General features: G+C 40.1%; 1 protein-coding gene across 4 annotated transcripts in view; it reads left to right on the top strand.

The window, feature by feature from the left end:
* The window catches only part of NOCT (nocturnin), a 27,615-nt gene extending 17,684 nt beyond the window's left edge, over positions 1-9,931 (top strand). For 2 of the 4 annotated variants that reach the window (XM_027066212.2, XM_015073601.3), the window contains exons 2-3: positions 5,964-6,233; positions 7,925-9,931. In XM_027066212.2, coding sequence (XP_026922013.1) covers positions 5,964-6,233; positions 7,925-8,760 — 1,106 coding nt within the window. In that variant the 3' untranslated portion in view covers positions 8,761-9,931. Of the gene's footprint in view, positions 1-550; positions 3,119-3,163; positions 4,477-5,963; positions 6,234-7,924 lie in introns of those variants that run through there. The other 2 variants (XM_053216959.1, XM_015073600.3) reach the window with 2 other exon arrangements.
* Positions 9,932-12,960: the final 3,029 nt, after the last annotated feature.

The following is a 12,960-nucleotide window of genomic DNA, read 5'->3' as shown; positions in this document are numbered from 1 at the left end:
TCACTGGTCTGTCTCCAGTGGGCTAGTGTCCAGTATGTGTGTGTTTGAGAGAGTGAAGCAGGACTTTATGGTGGCTACCTGTGATGGGCCAAGTGTTTTAGTCAGCAATTAGAGCTCCATAATTTAAGTCTTTTTCTGGTTATTGTTATCCATTCTGATTATTTTAACCCTTATTAAACCCTAGCCCATTCCGCATAGTAAGTACTCAGTTTTTCTCTCATTAGTTCATGTGTATTAATCTTTCCCCAAACACTTGTTAATTTCTTGAGAGAAAAGGTCAACACACATCTTCATGGTATGAGTGCCCATCCCCAAACTCAGGGAATAGGGAAATAAGAATGTAAAATTAATGTACTATCAACAGATTATCCCTGAGGACTGAGAGATTAGATTAAGAAGATTAGAGTTTTGGGGTGCCTGGGTGACTCACTTGGTTGAGTGCCCGCCTTTGGCTCAGGTTGTTATCTTGCAGTTTGTGAGTTTGAGCCCCGCGTGGGGCTCGATGCTGTCTGTCCCCCCCTTTCTCTCTCCCTCCCCCTCTCTCCCTCCCCCACTCATGCTCTCTCCCTCTAAAATGAACATTAAAAAAAAAAAGTTTTCTCCAAGACCACACCCAAGAGACTAAAAGATTAAATTGTGTAGTGTACAGTGAAGCCATAGACTGACGCCCTCCTCCAGGAGTGGGTAGACCTCAGAGACATCTTTCAGCATCATCTGTTCTCTCTTCTAGTTCAGGCTCCCTGTGCAACATGTTGGTTGATTGATTAGTCAGCTTCCCAGGTACTTTACCATTAGAAGGCATGTGCTGGGTCACTGTTACTATAGAACTTGGTATTCACGTTTGCATCAGTCCATCTTAGGGACCATCGTTCAGTTTCCTTTAAGATCCAAGGAGCAGAGACAACACTATAATAATACTCCCTAACAATTTCCCTCTACCTAGAATCTTCACAGTTTAGCCTAATGACATCTTTTGCAGCTAAATGAATCCACAGTGAAAGAAGAGCAAGAGGTCTACGCTAGTAAAACTTCTTTAAAGGCTTATTTTCAGTGCATTCCATACCCAGGTACAGTTGACTCTTGAACAACACAGGGGGTTTAAGAGTACCGACCCCCTGCACAGTTAAAAATGTGCATGTAAAAAAAATTTGCATGTGACTTTTGACTCCCCAAAACTTTACTAATAGCCTACTGTTGACAGGAAGCCTTCCTGCTAATGTAAACAGCCGATTAGCACATATTTTGTCTGTTAAATGTATTATATGCTGTATTCATACAGGAAAGCAAGCTAGAGAAAAGAACATGTTAAGAAAATCATAAGAAAGAGAAAATACATTTAGAGTGCTGTACTGTGAAAAATCCACACATAATTGAATCACATGTTCCACCTGTGTTGTTCAGGGTCAGCTGTTCTGTTAATATGTGAAATCGTCCATTCTGGGCCTCAAATATGAGAGGAATAAAAGTCATTCTGAATGGTACATGCAAGTTTTCTCAAGAGAAATATGTGTGTCTCTGGTACAAGTAATAGAAATGTTATTTTGAGGTTGCCACCAGTTCTAACCTTGATTCATTTTCCAAAAAAAATCTCGAGAAAATGAGGATCCTTTGACAGGCCCTCATTTGAAAGCTGGGTAAGCAGGTATAGAGAGCTGGGCACAGTTAAACAGTGACGGAACCAGGAGCGGAACTGGTGTGTTGAAATCTGTCCCGTTCAGGCCTTAGTACTTGGCTGTGCCACAAGGCGTCCTTCATTGTGTTTGCTGTAAAGCTTTGTCTTTCGAGGGCAGATTTAATTTTTGAAAACCACTGAAAGACTTTGAGAGGCTGAGTCAACAGATAGGTGATCAGATTTAATAATTGCAATTAGTCCAAAATGGGTTGGCTTTAACGAGAGTGTTTTCCTTGAGTGTTGTGGCTAAAAGTCTATAAATGTATTTTCAAAACTAAACCAAAAAAAGGACAACAGAGAATGATGGAATTAGAATATCCATTTGCTTTGTTTCACACCTACACAACAGTCCCACAATAATAACAATACAAACACTACCACTACTAATTATGATCTCTGAAAACAATTTACAGGTTTTTAAATTTTATCGTATTTTGATTTTAGTAATCTGTGCACCCAGTATGGGGCTCATACCCATGACCTCGAGATCAATTGCGTGCTCTTCCTACCGAGCCAGCCAGGCACCCCAGTTTAAAATTTTTAAATTGAATATATATTTTTAAATATTTATTCTTGAGAGAGAGAGAGAGAGAGGAAGACAGAAAGAATCCCAAGCAAGCTCCACACTGTCAGTGTAGAGCCCGACGCGGGACTTGAACTCATGAACCACAAGATCATGACCTAAGCCGAAATTGAGTCAGACGCTTGACCCACTGAGCCACCCAGATGCCCCTAGAATATATTTAAAAAGAAAAAAAAAAAAAAATTAAATAAATATATTTTCGTCATTGTGGTCCCTACTCCCTGCCCCCTTTCTCAGCTGTATTAAATCTTTGTAAGTTCATTGTGGGATCACATAGCCGTTATATATTGTACTCTCTCAACCTTATTTAGACTTGATTTTCTAAGTAGCAGTATATTTAATGCTTACCACCCATCTTATATCAAAGTCCTACCATTTTGGTCTGAAGTCAGTGCTCTAGTTCCAGAGGTGGCAAAATTTTTCTGAAGAGGGCTGGGTAGTAAACATCTAGGCTTTGAGAGCCAAAAGTGATCCTAGTCCATATTGTGTGTGTGTCTGTGTATGTTTTTAACAACCTTTAAAACCATTCTTAGCTGGAGGACTGTGCAAAAGTACCTCTGGCTGGTTTGTCAGCCCCGCTCATTTGCTCAGGAAGGGCTGATGGAGTCCGTCAATATTCCCATGTTGCTAGATATAAATTCCTTGCACACATGTAGATGAGCCATATATATAAAGTTTGAGTTATATATTTCAAATATGCAACTTCATTTTCTTCTGGCATAAAACTTTGCAATTGAAGTCTGATGATACTCTTAATTTACTTTCCTTACAAGTTAACTCGATGTTTTTGCCTAGATGCCCAAGGGATTTTCTTTTTCTTTACAGTCCAGTTGGTGTTGCTCATTCTGGGTTGATATTCTCAGGTATGTGATGTGTTTTTCAATACGTAGTTTCAAATATTGTTTTTTTAAGGTTTTTTTTTCTTTTTTTTTAGAATAACAAAGAGAAGGTAGACCTTTATGCATGTAATGTTTAAATATATCCATGATACGTCTTTTTTAAGCTCATACAGTTTTTTCTTTTAAACCATTTTATTTATTTCCAGCTTAATTGAGGTATAATTAACAAATAAAGTAGTATATATTTAAGGTATATACCACATGATGTTTTGGTATACGAATACACTGTGAAATAGTTACCTCAACCAAGCTAATTAACACATCTGTCACCTCACAGTTACCTTGTGTGTGTGTGTTGAGATCACTGAAGGTCTGTCTACTTACTCTCTTAGAAGATTGCAAGTATACAGTACAGTAGTATTAACTATAGTTACCATCCTGAAATTACCTCTCCAGAACTTAATTCAACCCTCCATGATTTATACTCTCAAAAGTTTTCTTGATTTATAGTTTTCAGTATTTGTTTCATTTCCTTGCATTGGTTTCCCTGCTACAAGAATTCCTTTTACCCATATGTTGGATCGTCTTTGCTTAAGACTAAGCACAAAACTGTGTCTTTGCTTAAAATAAGCACATAATATTTGCCACTATCTCTCAAGTGATCTTTTTTTTTTTTTTTAAATTACTGATTCTTGCCTCATTTCTGAGTTTCTTAATTCTGATTTAGGCTGTACTATCATTTTCTTAATGACGTTTAGCTCATTTGCATTTGTAGTGAGATACAGTTTTGATTTGCTTTCTGGGCATGTTTTTCTGGTTTGCATTCATTGTCTGAAAATGGATGTTACTCTCTTTATGTGAAGGTGTTTCTAACTTTTTAAAAAGAAATGTGGTTCAAGATGGTTTTTCTGGCTTCACGTAACTCCTCCGACCCTAGACTCCTGTTGGACACTATTACTCTCTTTTTCATGTTCATTTTTGCACACTTGTTTTTTTTATCACAGTAACCACCCCAAAACTCAGCCTGACAAATGAAACTAAGCTACATCAGGCTAGTAGTTTGCTTAGAGCCTGACACATGTCAAATATTGCTGTACATTTCAAATTTAAAATACCCCGTGGTAACCTGGAAGTTTGTTGTGGTGCTCTGTGACATTGCGGTCTACAGTTCGGGTGGTGCTACTCTTCTGGAGACTACACTTGAAAAACCAGTAAGACCTTTCACTTCTTTTTTCTTAAAAACTAGAAGTACAGAAGAAAGATTTTCAAAGTTGTACTACCAGCCCAGAAGAAAATCTCTTCCTTTGGACCCATGCATTCAGATAGGCAAGCAAATTGACAAAAATATTTTAATATATTCAAATCAAGCACTTTGGAGACAGGTGTGTGCATGTGTTTGCGCATGTATGTGTGAGAGAGAACAGGCTTGCTTAAATGTAATGATGTGTTTGTTTCTTTGCCTTTATTTAGTTTTCTTGCTGGGGGAAAAAAAAAACTACGTTGAGTTGATGAAAAGGAACAATAGAGAGCATGCTTGCATGCTTATTGACCTTGATGTTTAAGGACATTTGGTGGTAAATATTTGAATTTGCCTTTGTGTCCTGTGACAGTGAATATGATTGCTGGTTTCAGGTGCAGTCAGTCAGCCTGCCAGATAATGTATTTTATAAGAAAACTGTGTCTTTTTTTTTTTTTTTTTAAGTTTATTTATTTTTGAGAGAGAGAGAGACAGAGCACAAGCAGGGGAGGTGCAGAGAGGGAGACACAGAATCTGCAGCAGGTCCAGGCTCCGAGCTGTCAGCACAGAGCCCGAGGCGGGGCTCGAATTCAGGAACTGTGAGAGCATGACCTGAGCTGAAGTCTGACACTCAACCTACTGAGCCACCCATGCACCCTAGAAAACTGTGTCTTTGAAGAGAAGGCAAGGATAATGGATGTGGTAGGGAAATCCAGATTCATCCATACCAACATTCATCATACACACAATCTTGAAGGTTGTTCCAAGTAAAATTGACCCTAATTTATGCTTAACTGAACAGAATAAAAGAGCCATCACCTGCTTACAAGTACGGTTTCCCTCATGCTAATTAGTGGGAGATTGTGCTCTCCTCTCCTTGGTGAATTATAATCTATCAGGATAAAAAGTGGAGCACTAGAAAATGTTTTCTGCTCCTCTCCACCCCATTTCTCCTCACAGGATCCCAGGAGATGTGGGCAACCTTCTCTTACCCCTTCTACCTACAACCCCTTTTCTAGATTCTTAAAAAATCTGGCAATTGATATTATAGACTAATATTGCTCAGCGACATCCAGAGCCTACAGAAAGCCAGAGCCCTGATGTATAGTAGACACCTAAGAGAAACGGGTATGGATTTAACCCAACTGTTACGTTCCGTAACGGAGGGATCTATATAGATGAGGTGTCCACAGCAACAGCTTGCTATAACCTAATCTCTTCCAGATTAACATGGGCTTTCTAACATCTGGCTTTTTCCAAACTGGCCTCCAAATTTTTAGTAAAATATTTAGAAAAAGGAATGTGAATTTTGTTGAGCCATGCTTTCATTAAGACCGGGTTTATAAATTATAAAGACAAATCCTAAATTAGAAGAGGCCATAAAGATGAAGATATTTCTCCCTTAAAAGAATTATCTTAGTTAATCAGAAACCGACTTTAACATTTGTATTTAAGTTACCTGTCCTAGTAGAAAGCTAGAACCTGGCAACTCCTTTAATCCACCTCTGTGGCAATGGCTTTCTGCATGAACATGGCAGCATTGCCCTCTGTCAGGTTCTTGGCTTCTAGGGACGGTGAATGTTTTATCTTCTGGTTGAGCGGGGTGTGTGACTGTGCTCTCCTTCCCTGTAGTGTGCTCCATGGGACACGGCACGAGCAGGCTCTATAGTGCTCTCGCCAAGACACTGAACAGCAGCACTGCCTCCCAGCACCCGGAGTATTTGGTGTCACCTGATCCAGAACATCTGGAGCCCATTGATCCTAAAGAACTCCTGGAGGAATGCAGGGCTGTCCTGCACACTCGACCCCCCCGATTCCAGAGGGATTTTGTGGACCTGAGGACGGATCACCCCAGCAGCCACCCACCTATTAGGGTCATGCAGTGGAACATCCTTGCCCAAGGTATGCCTGATGCTTTTGTGCCTGAGCAGTTAAGTTTGCTGTGACTACCTTTCTGTTTCTGTGCGTACCTAAAGCACTGATGTGTTACGTGGAGGGAAGAGGCGTGGGCAGATAGAGGTGTAGGAGGACGGGGTGACCAGGGCAGTATGAGGAGCTCCCAGACGGGGAGGGTAAGAAAGGGAGCCATCTGATTTTCACTAACAAATCCAGCAACTCAAGATTTATACCTTACCTTCCATGTTTGTAGGCTATCCAAATACAATGTCTGCTTCCTAGCACATCCATATTTAAAGGACCCTGTCTTTTATCATTCTCACACTTTCCGTTGCCTCCAACTTTCAGTCCACAGCACTAGGATAGCATTGGCAAGGCAGAAACTAAGTCTGCTGGATGGGTAACATATAGGACTTTTCTGCAGGGAATGGGGCCTCTGTGGGTGGTGGTGAATCCGGATATTCTTTTTTTGTTTGTTTGTTTTTAATGTTTATTTTGGAGAGAGAGCACGCGCAAGCAGGAGAAGGGCAGAGAGGGGGACAGAAGATCCAGAGTGGGTTTGGCACTGTCAGGGCTCAAACCCACGAACCGCGAGATCATGACCTGAGCCGAAGTCAGATGCTTAACCAACTGAGCCACCCAGGCTCCCCGAGTCTGGGTGTTCTTGAAGCTAGATTCCTACCCATATGCATCTGTAACCTGAGGCTAAGGAGATAATGCTTTAGTTCATTAAGAAATTACTTTGTTATGGCAGAAAGTCTGTCTTTGGTAGGTCTGTGAATTTAAAAAAATGTGTCGGTCGGCTCTGTAGAATTGCCTTTCATGTTGCAGTTGAAATTTTAAGAAAAAGAAACAAAGGCAGCTTTTTTAAGAAGGGTGTATACCCTGACTTCCCAGTATTTGATTGGAAAAGCTGCCTATTTCAAATAGGTTCCATTCATTCCAAGTAGTGTCTGTATCAGTCCTTATGGTTCATTATAGTTAGTGTTAACGTATAGATGGGGTGCCTGGCTGGCTCAGCCAGTAGAGCATGTGACTCCTGATCTTGGAGTTGTGAGTTTTAAGCCCATGTTGGGTATAAAGATTACTTAAAAATAAAATCTTCCTTAAAAAATTAGTGTACAGAGTTAAATATTTACTTCCTCTGACATAGGTTAGATCCCAGGGATTGTAAAGAACACTGTTTCAAGCTAAAACTTAAGATCTTATATCCTAGAATATAGTTACATGAAACAGTTTTTTTGTTTTGTTTTTACTTTTTTTTTATTGTTTATTATTTTTGAGATAGAGACTGAGAGCAAGCAGGGGAGGGGAGAAAGAGAGGGAGACACAGAATCGGAAGCAGACTCCAGGCTCTGAGCTCTCAGGACAGAGCCCAACGTGGGGCTCAAACTCACAGACCGCGAGATCACGACCCGAGCTGTAGTCGGCTGCCCAACCAACTGAGACACCCAGGCACCCCTACATGAAACAGTTCTAATATGAAAGAAAAGAAATTGCTTGCCTCATTTGGATAGTAAGAGGTTATTTAGTTTGGTAGGTTAATGCGGATTAGACAGAGAAGAATCACCCAAAGCATCTGAAGTTGAGGAAGCGTTCTGAGGGTCTTGAGTACTGTCAGACCTAAGGAGACTTCCAGGTACTTAGAAGTCATGTGTCCTGTAGTAGCTGACAGCTGACTGGCTTTTTTATTTCAGCTCTTGGAGAAGGAAAAGACAACTTTGTGCAATGCCCTGTGGAAGCACTCAAGTGGGAAGAAAGGAAATGTCTCATCCTAGAAGAAATCCTGGCCTACCAGCCTGATATATTGTGCCTCCAAGAGGTGGACCATTATTTTGACACCTTCCAACCACTCCTCAGTAGACTGGGCTATCAAGGCACATTTTTCCCCAAGCCCTGGTCACCTTGTCTCGATGTGGAACACAACAACGGACCAGATGGCTGTGCCTTGTTTTTTCTCCAGAACCGATTCAAGCTAGTCAATAGTGCCAATATCAGGCTGACGGCCATGACACTGAAAACCAATCAGGTGGCCATTGCACAGACCCTAGAGTGCAAGGAGTCCAGTAGACAGTTCTGTATCGCTGTCACTCACCTAAAAGCACGCACTGGCTGGGAACGATTTCGCTCAGCTCAGGGTTGTGACCTTCTCCAGAACCTCCAAAACATCACTCAAGGAGCCAAGATTCCCCTTATCGTCTGTGGGGACTTCAACGCAGAGCCAACAGAGGAGGTCTACAAACACTTTGCTTCCTCCAGCCTCAACCTGAACAGTGCCTACAAGCTGCTGAGTGCTGACGGGCAGTCAGAGCCCCCGTATACTACCTGGAAGATCCGGACCTCAGGGGAGTGCCGGCACACGCTGGATTATATCTGGTATTCTAAACACGCTCTGAGTGTGAGGTCAGCTCTTGATTTGCTCACCGAAGAACAGATTGGACCCAACCGGCTACCATCTTTTAATTACCCTTCAGACCATCTGTCTCTAGTGTGTGACTTCAGCTTTAATGAGGAACCTGATGGACTTTTATAAATGCTCGTCTGTGTCTTTTTCATCACAAGAAGTCTTAACCAGGGATGTTTCAGGAAACTGAAATAGGATAAAAAGTTGCCTGAGGAAGGATTCCCAATTTCTTTTACATCATTTTCCGTGTTTCCAGCATGCCCTTGGGAACCCAGGAATCCCATTAGTCCACAAACCTTTTCCATTAAAACCTATAGCAAAAAAGGTGTTTGCACTCCAGTTTTGGCTTGTATTGTTTTCTTTCCCTTAGCATTACATTTTGATCATTTAAGGGTATTTCAATTAGGCTTGTTTTGTAGCTTTTTTCAGTTTAAGGATGCTATATAAAAACAGACTTGCTTGAGTCCTCCGTAGATAATAATAAGTATACAGGAGCAATTTCTCTAGATAGCATTTCCAGTTATTTATTTGTGGGTTTTTAGAATGCCAACAAGATATGCATGGCAATATTTATTTTTTTATATCTTCATGTAAGATGAAGTAAATAAGAACATTATGAACATTTTAAACCCTTGCATACCATAAGTTATAGAGTAATTTATAGTGATTTTCTTAAATCTCTAAGATATTTTTACTTCAGGTCTAACAGTAGCCGTGTACGAAGGGACTATTTAGCCTGAAGGCATTTTTTTGTTATTTAAGTGACAATATCAGGTTTCCTTGATGCATTCTTCATAAGTAATGCTTGCTATGCCTCCATGTTCCCATAATTGTGTTTCTTAAAGAGATTCCATGGTCAGTCAGTCTTCACTATTTAATCACTGTTTTGCATTTATCGTTTTCCATTGGAATGCTATGGTATATACATTTGAAGTCACCCAGTGTCTATTTGTATTGGACTGTGCTTTTTCACAATTAGGAACTGTTATGTGGCAATAGCTAAGAAAGTAAGTGGGACCTGCTTTTCAGAGACGGGAAAGTAGAAAGCCTATTAACGAAGCTGTCATTGAAATTTCCTAAGATAGCCAGGTGACTAGTTCAAAACATCTAGAAAGAAGAGTATAAAAAGTCTGAAAGATAACCTGGAATTCTCTTCCATAGGAAATAAAAGTGGTAAAGATAACAGGCGAAGCCCCCTCCAAACAAAATCCCAACAAATAACCTATTGGTAATAAACTGGTAAATATTTTAACCCATGAGTTGTAAATATTTAAGAATAATAAATGGTCTTTTAAAGCTAGTGCTTTTAATATCTTGTCTTTTTAGTCCAAAAAAGAATCTGGGAGTAGATTTGATCTTTGAATACTGTTAACATGGTGACCGACAGTATCCATTTAGCCACAGACCTTCATTTTCAAAGCAGACAAAGGTGGGTCTGTAGCTGCACATGAAAGGCATCTGTTCTGTGCTTATGTAGTATCTCTAGGCATCAAGGTTAGAGTCCCCCAAAATGGTTCGCCCAAATGTTCTGCATTGGAGCTACTTTGGAAACAAATGAGGTTTTCAGTACATTGCACACACAAAATCTTAGGGCTGCCTGGAAGGAATGGTAAGCAGGAAGAACATCTATACCAACTGTCATTTGGTTCAATAATGGTAATCCTATGCTGTTGAGAAACAGAATACTGATTAGAATACTCACTAGTACCAGCATTAAATAGTTTGCCTACCCCAAAGTACACCAGCCTGAAGAGAAACTATCACGACAGCCTTAAGCAAACCATTCCAGATGAGTATGAAAGCCAAAATAATGTCTGAATTTAAAATGTCCACCAATATATGAATTAACAGGCGATGGGTTGAGCGTTAGGCTAGGGGTTGGTGGGAATGCTAATGAACAAAAAAAATGGAAACACTTTGTGATTGTAATGTTCCCATAAATTAAGGAGATGGGGGAAAACCTATAATGGAACTCTTCGTTATGAGTGGTCTTGTGGAGTTACCGTGACAGGAGGCCTAAACACTTCAGTATGCTTGTGTTTGATGCTTTTGTATTTGTCTATTTAAAATGTAATTATGGGAGCATTTAGGTAAATAATTTCTTGGTAGTGTATTAAATCTTGTTGGATTATACTTCATATTTTATTCTTCCTTTTAAGTCTTTATAGACACCTTTGCCTTACGGACTATCAGAGTAACCGGAAGGCAGAATGGTAAGTAACAAATCTAAAATGTATTCTAAATTTTTAAGCATGTTCCATTTAACAAATTTCTCTTATTGCATCCCTCTGTACCTTTTGGTTTGGCTTTTCTTTTTATATCACATAATATTTTAGTCGTGGTCATAGTAAGAGTCTTCGGAGAGAAGGTAAAATTGTGCCGATTTGAAGAGAGAATGAGGGGCGATGGATTTTTTTTCCTCCTCCGTGCCCTATTTCAGTAGATTCCCCTCTACAAGGTGGTAGGAATAGGAATGACCACCTCATTTACTCAAGCAAAGCATGGTGGTGTATACTTACAAAGAAACTAACATTTGAACTCCTTACACCTTTGCCTCTAAGAGCTTTACATATATGATCTTACAGCTGTTCTTTATTATTAATGTTTCTACAACTACTCTTAATTTAAAATGGATGTAAAACATCAAATACGTGGACCAAAGTGACATGACAGCTGATAGGTCTTGACTCCAGAGTACGTGCTTCTTTCCCCTGCCAACATGCTTCTTTGGCCCCAAGTGAGTACAATTGGAGAGAAAAGTGATAGGTGGAGGAGGAAGAGATCGGGTCAGTGAAAAATGGTCAAACACCTGAGTCAAATACTTTGTAGTACATACGCAGTATAGAACAGAAGCGAGATCCAGAGGCCAAATAGTGGCCGAAAGAGTGGATTTCAGTTATTCTGATGGCAGCGAAGTAGTTCAAAAGTAGAATATCTAATACTATTTGCATACTTTGATGGTAGCTTTTTTTTTTTTTTTAAGCAGTGAGAACAGCTACTTGGAGTGTTTCAAACTAGAGGAAATTGATGCAAGTATTCTCTATTTGAGCGAATTTTTAAACCATCCAAGGTTTTATAATAGTGAAGGGAATATAATTAGATAATGTGTTTTAGGCTTGAGGAAGCTTATATCCAAGATATAAATTCTAAAAAGAGATAAAAACACATGTTCATAATCATAATTGATTTCAATTTTAGACAAGGATAGTCATCCAAAAAACGAATGTACTTGCAGAAAGAGCTTTTTAAAATGACATGTATAAAAATATGGCACAGTCCAGCTTTTATCTAGAGTGGATGGATCCCAGAATGGTAGAGGACTGGAGTTGGGCTCACGAAACAAGGGGAGGAGAAAACAAACAACAAGTAGAAGGGGCCAGGCTCCAAGCGAAGACACATGACCGGCGTGGCCCTGGACGAGCCGCTCCATCTCCGGGGCCTCCGTTTTCTCATCTACAGAGTATTGCATTGTACCTGCCCTGTCAACCCCACAGATATCGGAGGTATTTGTAAAACAATACTGTAAATTGTTATACACATAAGTCACTGAACCTTCCTTCAAAGGTTCAGAGCAAGAAAGGGAAGGGCACTGTACTTGATGTCTTAAAATATTCATGGATGTTGTTAACAACCCACTGTTACTATTCCAAGAAATCTTTCAGTTTGAAAATGCAGAACTAATAGCAGTAATAGAAAATAAAGCCCCAAATAGGTGAGAGGTTGATAGAATGAATGGCAAGGGTTTTTTTTCCTAATTGTTCTTCCAGCCATATGTGAGGTTGTGGGTGATCTGGTTTTTAAATTTCATGAGAGAATGTCAACCCTACTTTGATTTGTAAAGTAAAAAAATATCTGCCTTTGAGTGATGAACAGAATACTCTCAATTCCAGGCCTTTGTTCCCCAGATTTCTGTGTAAAGCCCACATCTAAGAACACTCATGCAAGATTAGACATGCAGACACGGCCATTCCTTTTTGTTTGTTGTTTATTTCTTAGAATGAAAGAGAGAGAGACAGGTGCAAGCAGGGAAGGGGCAGAGAGACAGGGAGACACAGGATTGGAAGCAGGCTCCAGGCTCTGAGCTGTCAGCACAGAGCCCCATGTGGGGCTCAAACTCATGACCGTGAGCTCTTGACCTGAGCCGAAGTCAGACGCTTAACTGATTTAGCCACTCAGGCGCCCCGATTCCTCTTGACAAAATGCTAGGAAAAGCTTAGTTGCTTCTAAGCAGCTGGTAAACTGGATTCTTTGAATCTCATTACTGATCATCTTTTTTGCCTTGGCTTCCAAGACATTCAAAACCAAACCTTATAGCTGAATTTTAATTAC

Source organism: Acinonyx jubatus, chromosome B1, assembly GCF_027475565.1.
Source record: "Acinonyx jubatus isolate Ajub_Pintada_27869175 chromosome B1, VMU_Ajub_asm_v1.0, whole genome shotgun sequence".
NCBI classification, from domain to species: Eukaryota; Metazoa; Chordata; class Mammalia; order Carnivora; family Felidae; genus Acinonyx; species Acinonyx jubatus.
The sequence above is the reverse complement of the archived record's forward strand: the minus strand, read 5'-3'. Positions and strand labels throughout refer to the sequence as shown.